The sequence below is a fragment of the Acipenser ruthenus genome, chromosome 37, assembly GCF_902713425.1.
Source record: "Acipenser ruthenus chromosome 37, fAciRut3.2 maternal haplotype, whole genome shotgun sequence".
Taxonomy (NCBI): domain Eukaryota; kingdom Metazoa; phylum Chordata; class Actinopteri; order Acipenseriformes; family Acipenseridae; genus Acipenser; species Acipenser ruthenus.
In genome coordinates this window covers 856,638-869,935 of record NC_081225.1, presented here as the reverse complement: position 1 = coordinate 869,935, position 13,298 = coordinate 856,638, and the positions used below count along the sequence as shown (strand labels likewise).

At 47.4% G+C, this 13,298-nt stretch overlaps 1 protein-coding gene across 1 annotated transcript; it reads right to left on the bottom strand.

Annotated features, from left to right (window-relative positions):
* Positions 1 to 246: 246 nt before the first annotated feature.
* LOC131706747 (inositol 1,4,5-trisphosphate receptor-interacting protein-like 1) lies at positions 247 to 1,969 on the bottom strand. The gene has a single exon (XM_059008431.1). The coding sequence runs from the start codon at positions 1,967 to 1,969 to the stop codon at positions 464 to 466; it is 1,506 nt and encodes a 501-aa protein (XP_058864414.1). The 3' UTR covers positions 247 to 463.
* Positions 1,970 to 13,298: the final 11,329 nt, after the last annotated feature.

Genomic DNA, 13,298 nt, shown 5'->3' with positions numbered 1-13,298 from the left:
CATTTATCACACACTATCACATGCAGTATTGTTTATAATCTCTGGTGAGCATTTTTTTCCTGTGTTGCTTATTGTGGAATTCCTTTCAGCTTGACGGCTCGCTGGGGTCGCGCTCTGTTAATGAGCGCGTGTTTCCGTTATTACAGGAAATATCAACTGGAAGAGCCCAGTGAAAAGAATTGCTCACCAGTTATTATAAATAAATGCAAATTTCAAAGACTTGCTCTAGTCAGGCCTGGCTGGATTTGTATAATGAACTAAAATAAAAAATAAATAAATAACAAAGTTTCCTTTTAAAATAATTAATTAATTAATAATAATAATAATAATAATAATAATAATAATAATAATAATAATAATAATAATAATAATAATAATAATAATTAGAAGATGAAGAATATGATGAAGAATGAAAAACAAACACTTCAAACTCCTGAGTGATTTCCTGTCACCTCATCCAGTCTCACTGTCTCTGCTCCAGCACGCTGCGTTGCTTCTCTCCCTGTGGTACCAGCGCCTTCGCTCTCGACAGGAGCTCTCGATACTCCACCAGCGCCCGCAGGTACAGACCCCGGTCGTCCAGCAGGGGGCGAAAGAGATTGACAGGCGGGGCGCGTCGTAGGGGGTCTCCCATCTCCCCAGGATGGACCCCGAACTGATGCAGCCTCCTCCGGTCCAGACACCTACCCAGCATTAGCAGCACGTCTGCCAGCTGCTCCGCCAGTCGCCCGCGGACCCACAGAGAGGCCGGCCTCAGCAGAAGCAGGTGCATCAGGACCGTTTTGAAGTGGTACGACGTCAGGACGGCGGCGCCCTCTTGTGGCGGGGAGGAGGAACTGCGGTCCCGGAGGGCAGCCAGGATTCGGAGGCACTCAAGGTGGCAGCTGTGTCTCGGCAGCCGCTGCGCCGCGGTGTTCAGGTAATGGAGCTCGTAGACGGCGAGGGACAGGAGCCAGTCCACCAGGGGGGCTCGGAGGGGCGTGGCGCAGGGGTACACTTCCGAACCGGGGTAGTGCACGGCCGGGGTGAGGCTGATCCAGAGGGAGCGGCGGGAAGGGTGGGTCAGCTTGATCCTGCAGGGGGGGGTGCCGCCACCGGAGAACGACACCTCGAAATCGTATCTGTGGGCGACTTCGCCCCAGGCTCTCCTGAGTTTAGCCCCGAACCACACTAGGACCTTGGACACGTCCAGGTGAATCCCAGAGCAAAGCGAGGACTCCAGAGAGAGCTCGGGCTTTCCTCTGAGGAGCAAGGCTTTTGTGTTCCTGTGCACCAGACACAGTGCCCCCCCCAGGCTGTTGCAGGTACAGCCCCGGTAGACCGCGATCCTGCCGCGCAGCTCCCCCCCACTCCCGCTGTCCACAGCTTCGTGTTTGAAGGCGTACCCATCCGGGGCTTCGAGGGGGACCAGGAGGTCCCAGCGGGGCTCTGAACGGGACCCCCACTTCTCGAACATGCTCCCCACCCCCACGCAGCCCCCCGGAGCCGGGTCGAGACCGGGCCGGCACAGCCCGCGGAAGGAACCCAGCAGGTCGTCCACGAAGCCCACCACGAAATCGCAGCCCCCTAGTGGCGGCTCATCTTCCAAATCTTCTCCTTCTTCTTCTTCTTCTTCTTCTTCGCTCAACTCCGACGGACCCTCCTCTTGGGGCTCCTGCCTCCACACCTCCATCAGAAGGAAAGCCCCCCCGACAAGCAGAGCCAGGGAGCTCCAGGGGCCCCAGGCTTCGACGCGCGGCGGAGTCGGCCCGGTAGTTGTCTCTGGCTCTGGGTTCGGGGTTTCGGGGACGGGGTCTGGCTGGCTGTTGAGGTCAAACTCCTTGTGCAGCCGCGCCATCTCCGAGCTCAGGAACCGCTCCTGCTCCGCCTGCCTCTGTGAGAATACAGGGTTGTCATGCACGTCTCCCACCAGCAGGGGGCGCTGCAGCCCACCGGACAGGAGCAGCAAGAAGGTGGTGAGGAAGGCCATCTCTCTCACTGCGCTGCATGGGGGGGCAGGGGGGGCAGGTGGGCAGGGGGGGGTCGCCCTGGGACACAGAAAGGAGGGTTAATACTTTGCCTAGGCTGTATTTTTTCTTACAAATGGATATTGTACAATGATATCTTAATATGGGCAGCAGTGTGGAGTAGTGGTTAGGGCTCTGGACTCTTGACCGGAGGGTCGTGGGTTCAATCCCAGGTGGGGGACACTGCTGCTGTACCCTTGAGCAAGGTACTTTACCTAGATTGCTCCAGTAAAAACCCAACTGTATAAATGGGGAATTGTATGTAACAATAATGTGATATCTTGTAACAATTGTAAGTTGCCCTGGATAAGGGCGTCTGCTAAGAAATAAATAATAATAATAATGTAATATACACTGGACTCGCCTGACCTCAGCACCACGTTACTGGATCCTCAGCTGATGCGCTATCCTTGCACTATTGCACTGCTAACATGTCACTGTAGATATAACTTGCTGTGATCCTAACTGGCTGCATCCTAGTTCATATTGTATTTTAGTAGTATTATTATTATCTGCACTGACTGTAAACTACACTGTGTTTAAATATGAAGCTTGCATTGTAACCCTGTGCTGCCCTGTAACAAAGGCAGCTGCCTAATAATAATAATAATAATAATAATAATAATAGCGTCAATTACCTAAAGCAGGTTTCATTCGACTTTATGAAGCAAAATGAGTTCATTCTATAGGGGGAGGCAAAATTGACCAGAGCTGTACCACCTACAAGCTATACTACCTGTATGCAAGCCCAGTCTAGTCCTCTATGTGGTTATGCTTACCGTTCCCTTTCCTAATCCCAATCTAACGTTATACGCCTCCCCGCGATCGCGGTTCAGCTATAGACCGTCCTCTTCAAACTGTTGAATGCTGTTCCCTTCACCTCACCTCGCACCTTGACTGCTGCAGTCTGCAAAGAAGAGGCTGAGTCTGTGTGAGGTACAGGAGGGGGGCGTGGTCACAACACGTGCGGCGCTGCGGACAATCCATTCTTGTGATGTCACTCCTCGGGGCTGACGTGGTTTTGGTTCAGGGGGTCCGGGGAGGGGCTAGGGAGGGGGTAGCTGTCTGGTTTTAAGGAGAAAGTTGCTGTGCGTTAATTACGCATCCCCGAAACGACAACAGGAAGGCTTTATTGATTTTTAAATAGTATCTCAATTTTGCATATTCATTTTTAAATAGTTGCTTTAAAAACGAATACGTCCTATGCCCGAAACGTCCTGAAAAAAAAAAAAACTTTAATCTTTTAAACCTTTTGTGTACGTTTTTTAAAAACATTTTCTTTCATAAGCCTTCAATTTTGTACACTGCAGTTACTAACTAACTATCTATCTATCTATCTATCTATCTATCTATCTATCTATCTATCTATCTATCTATCTATCTATCTCACACACACTATCCAAACACACGTTCAAATTCTGTGCTTCATTGAAGCGATCTTGCCTTAAGACGATTCTTCCAAATGAGGCGCAATTCTTCAGTTTAGACAGCAGAGGGCGACAGAAGCCCACTTATTGCACGTTGGTCGGTGATCTATTTACAGCCTGTATCCGCTATCCTGAGCACAGTGTGAAATAATAACGCCTGCGCGCCACCCTTCTTACACAAACTCATTCAAACCATTCATAAGAAAGAAAAAACACTTCCATTTGGAAATAGGAAATTCCTTACTGCCCCACCCCAATGCTGTATCTACCCCCCAGCCTGTAAGTGGCTCTGCTAATGCACAGGACAATGGAACCTGCCCCCATGTCTAGCCAGGACAGAGAGGGGGGTTAGATTTAGGGGGTAACTGTACACCTCTGGCCATTTTTGGATTAAGGACAAATTCTTGTTCAGAATTCTCTGTGGAATTAGTGTAAAAGTGGGGGTGGGGGGAGAGGGGGGGGCACACTACATCTTAATTATTCTGGAGCATATGAGTGTTTAATCTGAGAATATTAGGAGCTAGCGAGATTTACTAATAAAAAGTATTTTTAAAAAAGTAATATTTTTGTGTGAGAACTGAGAATATTGTATTAGGGGATAGCTAGATTTACAGAGACATTCACTTAATTTAAATTATTAAAATAATCTTTAATTATCCCCGGGCCAATTAACAGACAAAGGGACTAGCAAGATTAACTCAATTATTATTATTATTATTATTATTATTATTATTATTATTATTATTATTATTATTCTTTATAATCTTAATTATTCTGGAGCATATGCATGTTTAAACTGAGATATTTAGTAGCTAGCTGGATTTCCAGCAGTTTAGAGACCAATCTGCTGATAGGAACGAAGCGAGCCCTGATTGGCCGAACGCCCTCCTCTCGCTGGTACGTGCTCTGGGGTTTCCTGCCTTCTTCAGGGCTTTGTCCGTTTTTTCAGGGACTTTTTTTTTCAGCCAAACCCACTCCCATAACAAAAACAAATGGCCTTAAAAGTGTTTACTCTGGTTCTGTACATTAATTACAGAGCAACGTGGAGTAGAGCACACAGTGCAGGTGTGGCACACAGTGCGGGTATGGTAGAGCACACAGTGCAGGTATGGTAGAGCACACAGTGCAGGTATGGTAGAGCACACAGTGCAGGTATGGTAAAGCACACAGTGCAGGTATGGCACACAGTGCAGGTATGGTAGAGCACACAGTGCAGGTATGGTAAAGCACACAGTGCAGGTATGGCACACAGTGCAGGTATGGTAGAGCACACAGTGCAGGTATGGTAGAGCACACAGTGCAGGTATGGCACACAGTGCAGGTATGGTAGAGCACACAGTGCAGGTATGGTAGAGCACACAGTGCAGGTATGGTAAAGCACACAGTGCAGGTATGGTAAAGCACACAGTGCAGGTATGGCACACAGTGCAGGTATGGTAGAGCACACAGTGCAGGTATGGTAGAGCACACAGTGCAGGTATGGTAAAGCACACAGTGCAGGTATGGCACACAGTGCAGGTATGGTAGAGCACACAGTGCAGGTATGGTAAAGCACACAGTGCAGGTATGGCACACAGTGCAGGTATGGTAGAGCACACAGTGCAGGTATGGTAGAGCACACAGTGCAGGTATGGTAGAGCACACAGTGCAGGTATGGTAAAGCACACAGTGCAGGTATGGCACACAGTGCAGGTATGGTAGAGCACACAGTGCAGGTATGGTAGAGCACACAGTGAAACGGGGAAACAGGGGGAGCTGCCAAAGTACTGTGGAAAATCACTGAGCAAATATACTGGATACTTTCTACAAGGTAAACCTGTAACTGCAAGAATGCAATTAACACACACACACACACACTCACACTGAGACACACTCACACGCACACACACACACACACACACTGACACACACATACACACGCACACACACTCTGAGACACACACACGCACACACATACACACGCACACACACACTCACACACACGCACACACACACTCACACACACACACACTCACACTGAGACACACACACACACACTGAGACACACACACACTGAGACACACACACTGAGACACATACAAGAACACACACACTGACACACACACACACACACACACACACATACACACACTGAGACACACACACTGAGACACACACACACACACTGAGACACACACACACACACTGAGACACACACAGATCTAAGCCAGACTCAGAAACTCTATACTCTAAATCGTGACGTTCCGAAAACAACAAAAGCCTGTCTGCGGTCTCTCCTGGAGGGAGGGGGGGGGGGGGGGGGGCGTGGCCGTAGCAAGCAAACCGATAATACCCAATTAAGTGCCTAAGCCTTTATTATTTGGGGGTGTGGCGCGCTGGGTGAGCGGGGACAGGCTCGGTGGGTGGGCTCACAAGTTGCACGCATGTTTGTAAATGCCGTCGCTCTGTGCTGTAGGAGCCGCTTGCAGAAGCGCGTTGGGAAAGTGGGCGGGTCGATCGCTGAGCAAGGAAACCCGACGCGTGGCGTCGAATTGCAGGGAGACGAACAGCAGCTTTGTGGATCGGTCAGCGATCTCCTAGGATAGGTAATAATCGAGAATGATCCGTGCCTGGAGGATTCATTCAAAACCAAGCAATGTGTATTCAATTATAGCTGAAAATGTATGCATATTATCCCTTATACAAGTGTCCCACAGTAAAAGCACAGCACAGTGTAATACAGCACAGTGGAATAAAGCACAGTGTAATTCAGCACAGAGAGGTCTGGTAAAGCTTAGGGAAGCATTGTAAAGCACAGAGAGGTCTGGTAAAGCATAGGGAAGCATTGTAAAGCACAGAGAGGTCTGGTAAAGCATAGGGAAGCATTGTAAAGCACAGAGAGGTCTGGTAAAGCACAAGGAAGCATTGTAAAGCACAGAGAGGTCTGGTAAAGCATAGGGAAGCATTGTAAAGCTCAGAGAGGTCTGGTAAAGCATAGGGAAGCATTGTAAAGCACAGAGGTGTGGTAAAGCATAGGGAAGCATTGTAAAGCACAGAGAGGTCTGGTAAAGCATAGGGAAGCATTGCAAAGCACAGAGAGGTCTGGTAAAGCATAGGGAAGCATTGTAAAGCACAGAGAGGTCTGGTAAAGCATAGGGAAGCATTGTAAAGCACAGAGAGGTCTGGTAAAGCATAGGGAAGCATTGTAAAGCACAGAGAGGTCTGGTAAAGCATAGGGAAGCATTGCAAAGCACAGAGAGGTCTGGTAAAGCATAGGGAAGCATTGTAAAGCACAGAGAGGTCTGGTAAAGCATAGGGAAGCATTGCAAAGCACAGAGAGGTCTGGTAAAGCATAGGGAAGCATTGTAAAGCACAGAGAGGTCTGGTAAAGCATAGGGAAGCATTGTAAAGCACAGAGAGGTCTGGTAAAGCATAGGGAAGCATTGTAAAGCACAGAGAGGTCTGGTAAAGCATAGGGAAGCATTGTAAAGCACAGAGAGGTCTGGTAAAGCATAGGGAAGCATTGTAAAGCACAGAGAGGTCTGGTAAAGCATAGGGAAGCATTGTAAAGCACAGAAGTCTGGTAAAGCATAGGGAAGCATTGTAAAGCACAGAGAGGTCTGGTAAAGCATAGGGAAGCATTGTAAAGCACAGAGAGGTATGGTAAAGCATAGGGAAGCATTGTAAAGCACAGAGAGGTCTGGTAAAGCACAGGGAAGCATTGTAAAGCACAGAGAGGTCTGGTAAAGCATAGGGAAGCATTGTAAAGCACAGAGAGGTCTGGTAAAGCATAGGGAAGCATTGTAAAGCACAGAGAGGTGTGGTAAAGCATAGGGAACACACACACACGCACACACACACACACACACGCACGCACACACACACACACACACGCACACACACACACACGTTTGCATTCCTATATTTGTGGGGACTTCTCACTGACTCTCACTATATTTTTATGTACTATTATTTACTACAACACACAGAGGTACAGACACACACACTCACAAAGACACACACACACACAGAGACACACACACACAGACACTCACAAAAACACAAACTCAAAGCCATTCACAAAGACAGAGAGGCACAGGCGGACACACACTTCCCTGCTCATTGATTGGCAGCTGTCAGTCAGTGTGCAGGGCTGCCTGGGGACTCGGGGACTCTTCCAATAACACTGCAGGAATGTGCCGTCGTGTCCGAGCGCCGGGGGTGGGGGGGGGGGGGGGGTCTAACACCAGGCAGGCTGTCACACTCACCCCTGGTTCTATTGAATTCATTATATATATATATATATATAGATATATATATGCAGCATATCCAGCAGAGATCCAACAGCACTTGCAATAAAGCACAGCGAAAGCACAGCACAGTGTAATAAACACAGTGAAAGGATAGAGAGAAGGATGGAGGGAGGGAGAGAGCGATGGAGGGAGGGAGGGTAAAGGAGAGAGCGATAGATGGAGGGAGAGAGCGAGGGAGGGAGGGAGCGATGGAGGGAGGGAGGGAGAGAGCGATGGAGGGAGGGAGGGTAAAGGAGAGAGGGATGGATGGAGGGAGGGAGCGATGAGGAAGGAGGGAGGGAGACCTGCACGTCGCACAGGGCTCTCGCTAATCCCCTAAAGCACTTCCACGTGTTTCTAAAAGGCCCGGCTGACAGAAAGGAGTTTTGGTCTGTTTGTTTAACACAAGCCTGCGGATGGGGGGCTAATTGGGTGCAGATCGGCTGTCTTAATTAGAACAGGCAGCCAAAACAGGGGGAGGTGGGACCGGGGGGGGCAGGTTGTTTTTCCAGTTAATTGCATCATTAGGGAGGCTGATTATCACTCTGATTAAATATCTCAGGGTGCAGCGAGGGAAGGGAAACAATAACACCTGGAAAGGGGGCGTGGCTGCAGCTGCATAGAAGAGACTCTCTTCTAGTTTCAGTGGCTGTTTAAATTTTTGGATTTCTTCATTTTAAAGTTCATATTGAACCTGCGGCGTTGTCACAGCGTGCAAATGAAGTGGAGGCAGGCTTAGGACAGAGGGAAGGAGATACTTCCTCACACAGAGAGGGGGAGAGAGGGAGAGAGAGAGAGAGGGAGAGAGAGAGAGAGAGTGGTGAGGGGATGGAAGGGGCTACCATGGGTTCCTGAGTCACGCTGTCAATCACTGGGATCCTTTAAGACCCGGCTTGACGAAGATCTCAGAAATCAGCTGCTCGGAACCGGACGAGCGCGGACGGGCTGAACAGCCTCCTCTCGTTCGTGAAACTTTCTTCTGCTCGTCTCTTCTGGGTCTGTTAAATATCCCCCTCCCGTCACCGCGTGCACACACGGGTCATGTTAAGTTTCCTCTCCGTGTCGCTATTTTGCAAAAGCGTAGATGTCTTTTCAAAGTTTCGCCTGATGTTTTGGCTAAAAATCTTCGCTGGGATCGCATCCTGATCTGCGTTCTAGCTGTCAGATCAGGTTATCGATTCCTGTAACGTTTTCTGCGTGAATAGATGATATGCTTCCCTATGCTTTACCATGCCTCTCTGCGCTTTACAATGCTTCCCTGTGCTTTACCATCCCTCTCTGTGCTTTACAATGCTTCCCTGTGCTTTACCATCCCTCTCTGTGCTTTACAATGCTTGCCTATGCTTTACCAGACCTCTCTGTGCTTTACAATGCTTCCCTATGCTTTACCATCCCTCTCTGTGCTTTACAATGCTTCCCTATGCTTTACCATACCTCTCTGTGCTTTACAATGCTTCCCTATGCTTTGCCAGACCTCTCTGTGCTTTACAATGCTTCCCTATGCTTTACCAGACCTCTCTGTGCTTTACAATGCTTCCCTATGCTTTATCACACCTCTCTGTGCTTTACAATGCTTCCCTATGCTTTACCAGACCGCTCTGTGCTTTACAATGCTTCCCTATGCTTTACCATCCCTCTCTGTGCTTTACAATGCTTGCCTATGCTTCACCATGCTGTCACTGTGCTGTATCACACTGTGCAGTGCTTTTACTGTGGGAAGCGTTTCTTGTTTGTGTTGTCCTGCCAGGGCTTTCACAGTGACGGATCATTTTATGTTATTTTAAAAACAGAAGAAAAAAATAAATAAACCAGTGCAGACTTGACTTAGCTAATCCAGCCAGCCCATTGTCATAGGAATCCAAAAGCAATACCTCTACCCCCTGCCCCCACCCCCTATACACAAACACACCCCGCCCACCCCACTTAACAGAGGCGTTTAATTCTACTGGTCTTAGCTGGGATTATGCTGCAATCATACCTCCGACAGAAGGGGGGGAAGGGGGTGGGGGGGGGGGGTCCTGGAATCTTAAAACAACCCCCGTGTTTGTCAAACCCCACCCAAGAGTCCAGAAATAGCCAAAAGAAAGCTCTGTCGATTTCTGCTGCAGTGAGATTCCACGAAGACGCGTCATGACAAACTGAGTTTGCTTGATCTGAGTTCACTTTCGTTGGCGCCCAATTATCTTTCAATCCAATGCCAGCCTGTCTGCCCAACGGCGCCCTCATAACTTCGCCAGCCGTGCCCAGAAGCGTTGTATCACATTATAGAATTAGCAGATTAATTCCACACCGCTTTGTAGCTTCCCCAGATACTATGAGTGTGCCCGGGACAGGCTAGCCTGGGCTCTGTACATTATGAATGACTTCTACAGACTTCTTCTCTGCTCTGTTTAGGAACGAGATGGGGGGGGGGGGGCGTGGGGGGGTCCTGGGTCGACAGGTGGGTGATATGTGCTTCTGTTTTCCCTGGGGGGGGGCGGGGGGAAGGTTCTAGACAATCCAATTCCGCACAGCTGCACAGTTCACTTTGCCCAGCCATAACAGCTGCACCAAAGTTATTTTATTTTAAAAAAATAAAATGTTCTTTACCCTCCTGATGCAACTTGATCCAGGAGGTCCCCGGTTCAAATCCCACCTCAGCCACTGACTCAAAAACGAGTCTCCACAGATTGTGAGGTATGAGAAATAAACCCCTCGTTTATTAAGCAGCAATTAAGAATATTAAGTGCGGACGGTGCAGAGGACACAAAGAAAGCGAGGGGGCTGTATAGAGTCTCAATCTGAGCCCCATTCTGAACAAGCCCCCCTCTGCAAACAACCCGACCCGCTCCCAGCCGCCCTCCCGTCACCTCCCCGCTAATGAAGACTTCAGGGCAGGCAGGCCAGCTATAGAACAGCAAATGAGAGAGAGAGAGAGAGAGAGAGAGAGAGAGAGAGAGAGAGAGAGAGAGAGAGAGAGAGAGAGAGAGAGAAGCGAGTGACCGGCAGTGTTTTGTGGTGCTCTTTTCTAGCATGCCCGTGGTATAGGGTGGGGGGCTGTGGATTACACGCGGTTTCAGAGGCAATTAAATGCGGATTTGTGGAGGTCAGCAAAGGTTACTGGCCATCGCCTAGAAATGAACAAATTACTGAACACTCAATAATAATAATAATAAGAAGAAGAAGAAGAAGAAGAAGAAGAAGAAGAAGAAGAAGAAGAAGAAGAAGAAGAATAGTGTTGTTATTAATAGTATTGCAATATATATATACACACACACACACACAGAGACACACACTGAGACACACAGAGACACACACTCACACAGAGACACACACTGAGACACACAGATACTGAGACACACACACACTCACACACACTGAGACACACAGATACTGAGACACACAGATACTGAGACACACACACACTCACACACACTGAGACACACAGATACTGAGACACACAGAGACACACACTCACACAGAGACACACACTGAGACACACAGATACTGAGACACACACTCACACAGAGACACACACTGAGACACACAGACACTGAGACACACACACTCACACACACTGAGACACACAGACACTGAGACACACACACTCACACACACACACTGAGACACACAGATACTGAGACACACACACTCACACACACACACTGAGACACACAGAGACACACTCACACAGAGACACACACTGAGACACACAGATACTGAGACACACACTCACACAGAGACACACACTGAGACACACAGACACTGAGACACACACACACTCACACACACTGAGACACACAGATACTGAGACACACACACTCACACACACACACTGAGACACACAGAGACACACACTCACACAGAGACACACACTGAGACACACAGATACTGAGACACACACAGTGAGACACACACACGCACACAGACACACACACACACTCACACACACTGAGACACACAGAGACACACACTCACACAGAGACACACACTGAGACACACAGATACTGAGACACACACACACTGAGACACACAGACACACAGATACAGAGACACACACACAGAGAGACACTGAGACAGACACACTATCAAAATAAGCCATTGTACACTGTAAAATACACTAATGCTAAAAAGTGTTTCAATATTTACTTTCCAGGGCAGCAGTAATTGCAGGGGTATAATTCTGCTTTTCATGTTTAGAGCACGGGGCTTATTTAAATCCAGGGCAGTTATACAGGCTGGTCGTCATACACAAAGATGGGCGAGTCTAACAACACGCATCACTGAAACCAGCGTGTAACCCTAAACCCAACCCGAACAGCCTTATTGAAAACCCAAGACTAACCGATATCTATTGAGACCTTAATAACTAGCGTTACCCATAACTGCGACTGTGTGGTTTTATGCTTATTAAACGGCCAAAGAAATACTGTCTGATCCTGAATACGAGCCCCATACAGTAGTATTTATATTTAATGAATCCACCGCGTTCAGAATATGAAACTCTCCCGCCCTCTGCTTACAATGTAAAATTCTGAAACTCGTCGATGTTAAAACCGATCCCTTTTATAAAGGCGTTATTAATAACTGCGCGTAAGGCTGAGAGAACGCGGTTTTGTAACAGGACGTGTAATAACGCGCCTTCGCTCTCTTTCACACGAGGAACGCAATAAAAACGGAGCTGGTAATGGTTCTACACTGAAGAACGAAACAGCTCGTTTCTGTAACTAAGTTGATCCGCCTGTGTCGGGTGGATTATTATAAAGTACAAAGTTAATAGAAAAAGGGGGAACATTTCGGGGGACCTTTCTACTTGAGAGACCTTTTCTCTTTAAAATATTGAGCATGTTTTTAAAGAGGAGACGATGATCTATTCTGGGATACCCGGGGATTTAAGTAAGGGGTCCGAGTGAGGAGACAGTAATACCATTCCCACCCTATAGCCTTACTGGAAATGATTTGATATGATGTGTGTTACGGCCAATGTCCGAAGTCGGCCAATGACAGCACTGACCGAGCACTGACGTCATTGCCCAAGAGTAGCGGCCAATGACAGATTGACCGGGCATTGATGTCATTACCCAGTAGTAGTTGGTCAAGTTTGAAAAAAATTGTATTACTACGACTAAATATATATATATATATATATATATATATATATATATATATATATATATTGCTTTATTCAACCAAAGTAGAGCGTGTAGGAGTGTTTTATAGTTTATACAACACAGCTGTATTCCACCAAATGTGTTGAATTTAATAGAAACAACCACACAGAGCTAGTGTTAAAATCAACACGATTTATTCATTTTTGTTTTTTACGCAGCATTTTTTCTTGAGCGTGTATTATTGCAGCATGACAGGTTACTGTGACAGTTACACAGTTTTTTACCGTTAGATTTTTTTTTTTTTTAAGTACACTTATTGGTACAATTTCGTTTTGCAAGAACTTTTTTTTTTTTATAACAACACAAAAAAATATATTTTCAGTGTAGGCCACTATTGCCGCATGACAGAGTCCCGTGACGCTGAGAATGACATCCTTTATTAGCTAGCTTTACATTGATAACACTCCGTTTTGCAAGAACACTTTTTTATAACAACACCACCAT

Bases quoted from the DNA above. Each gene is read 5' to 3' on its own strand.
- LOC131706747 (XM_059008431.1), bottom strand. From the start codon at position 1,969: ATGGCCTTCCTCACCACCTTCTTGCTGCTCCTGTCCGGTGGGCTGCAG.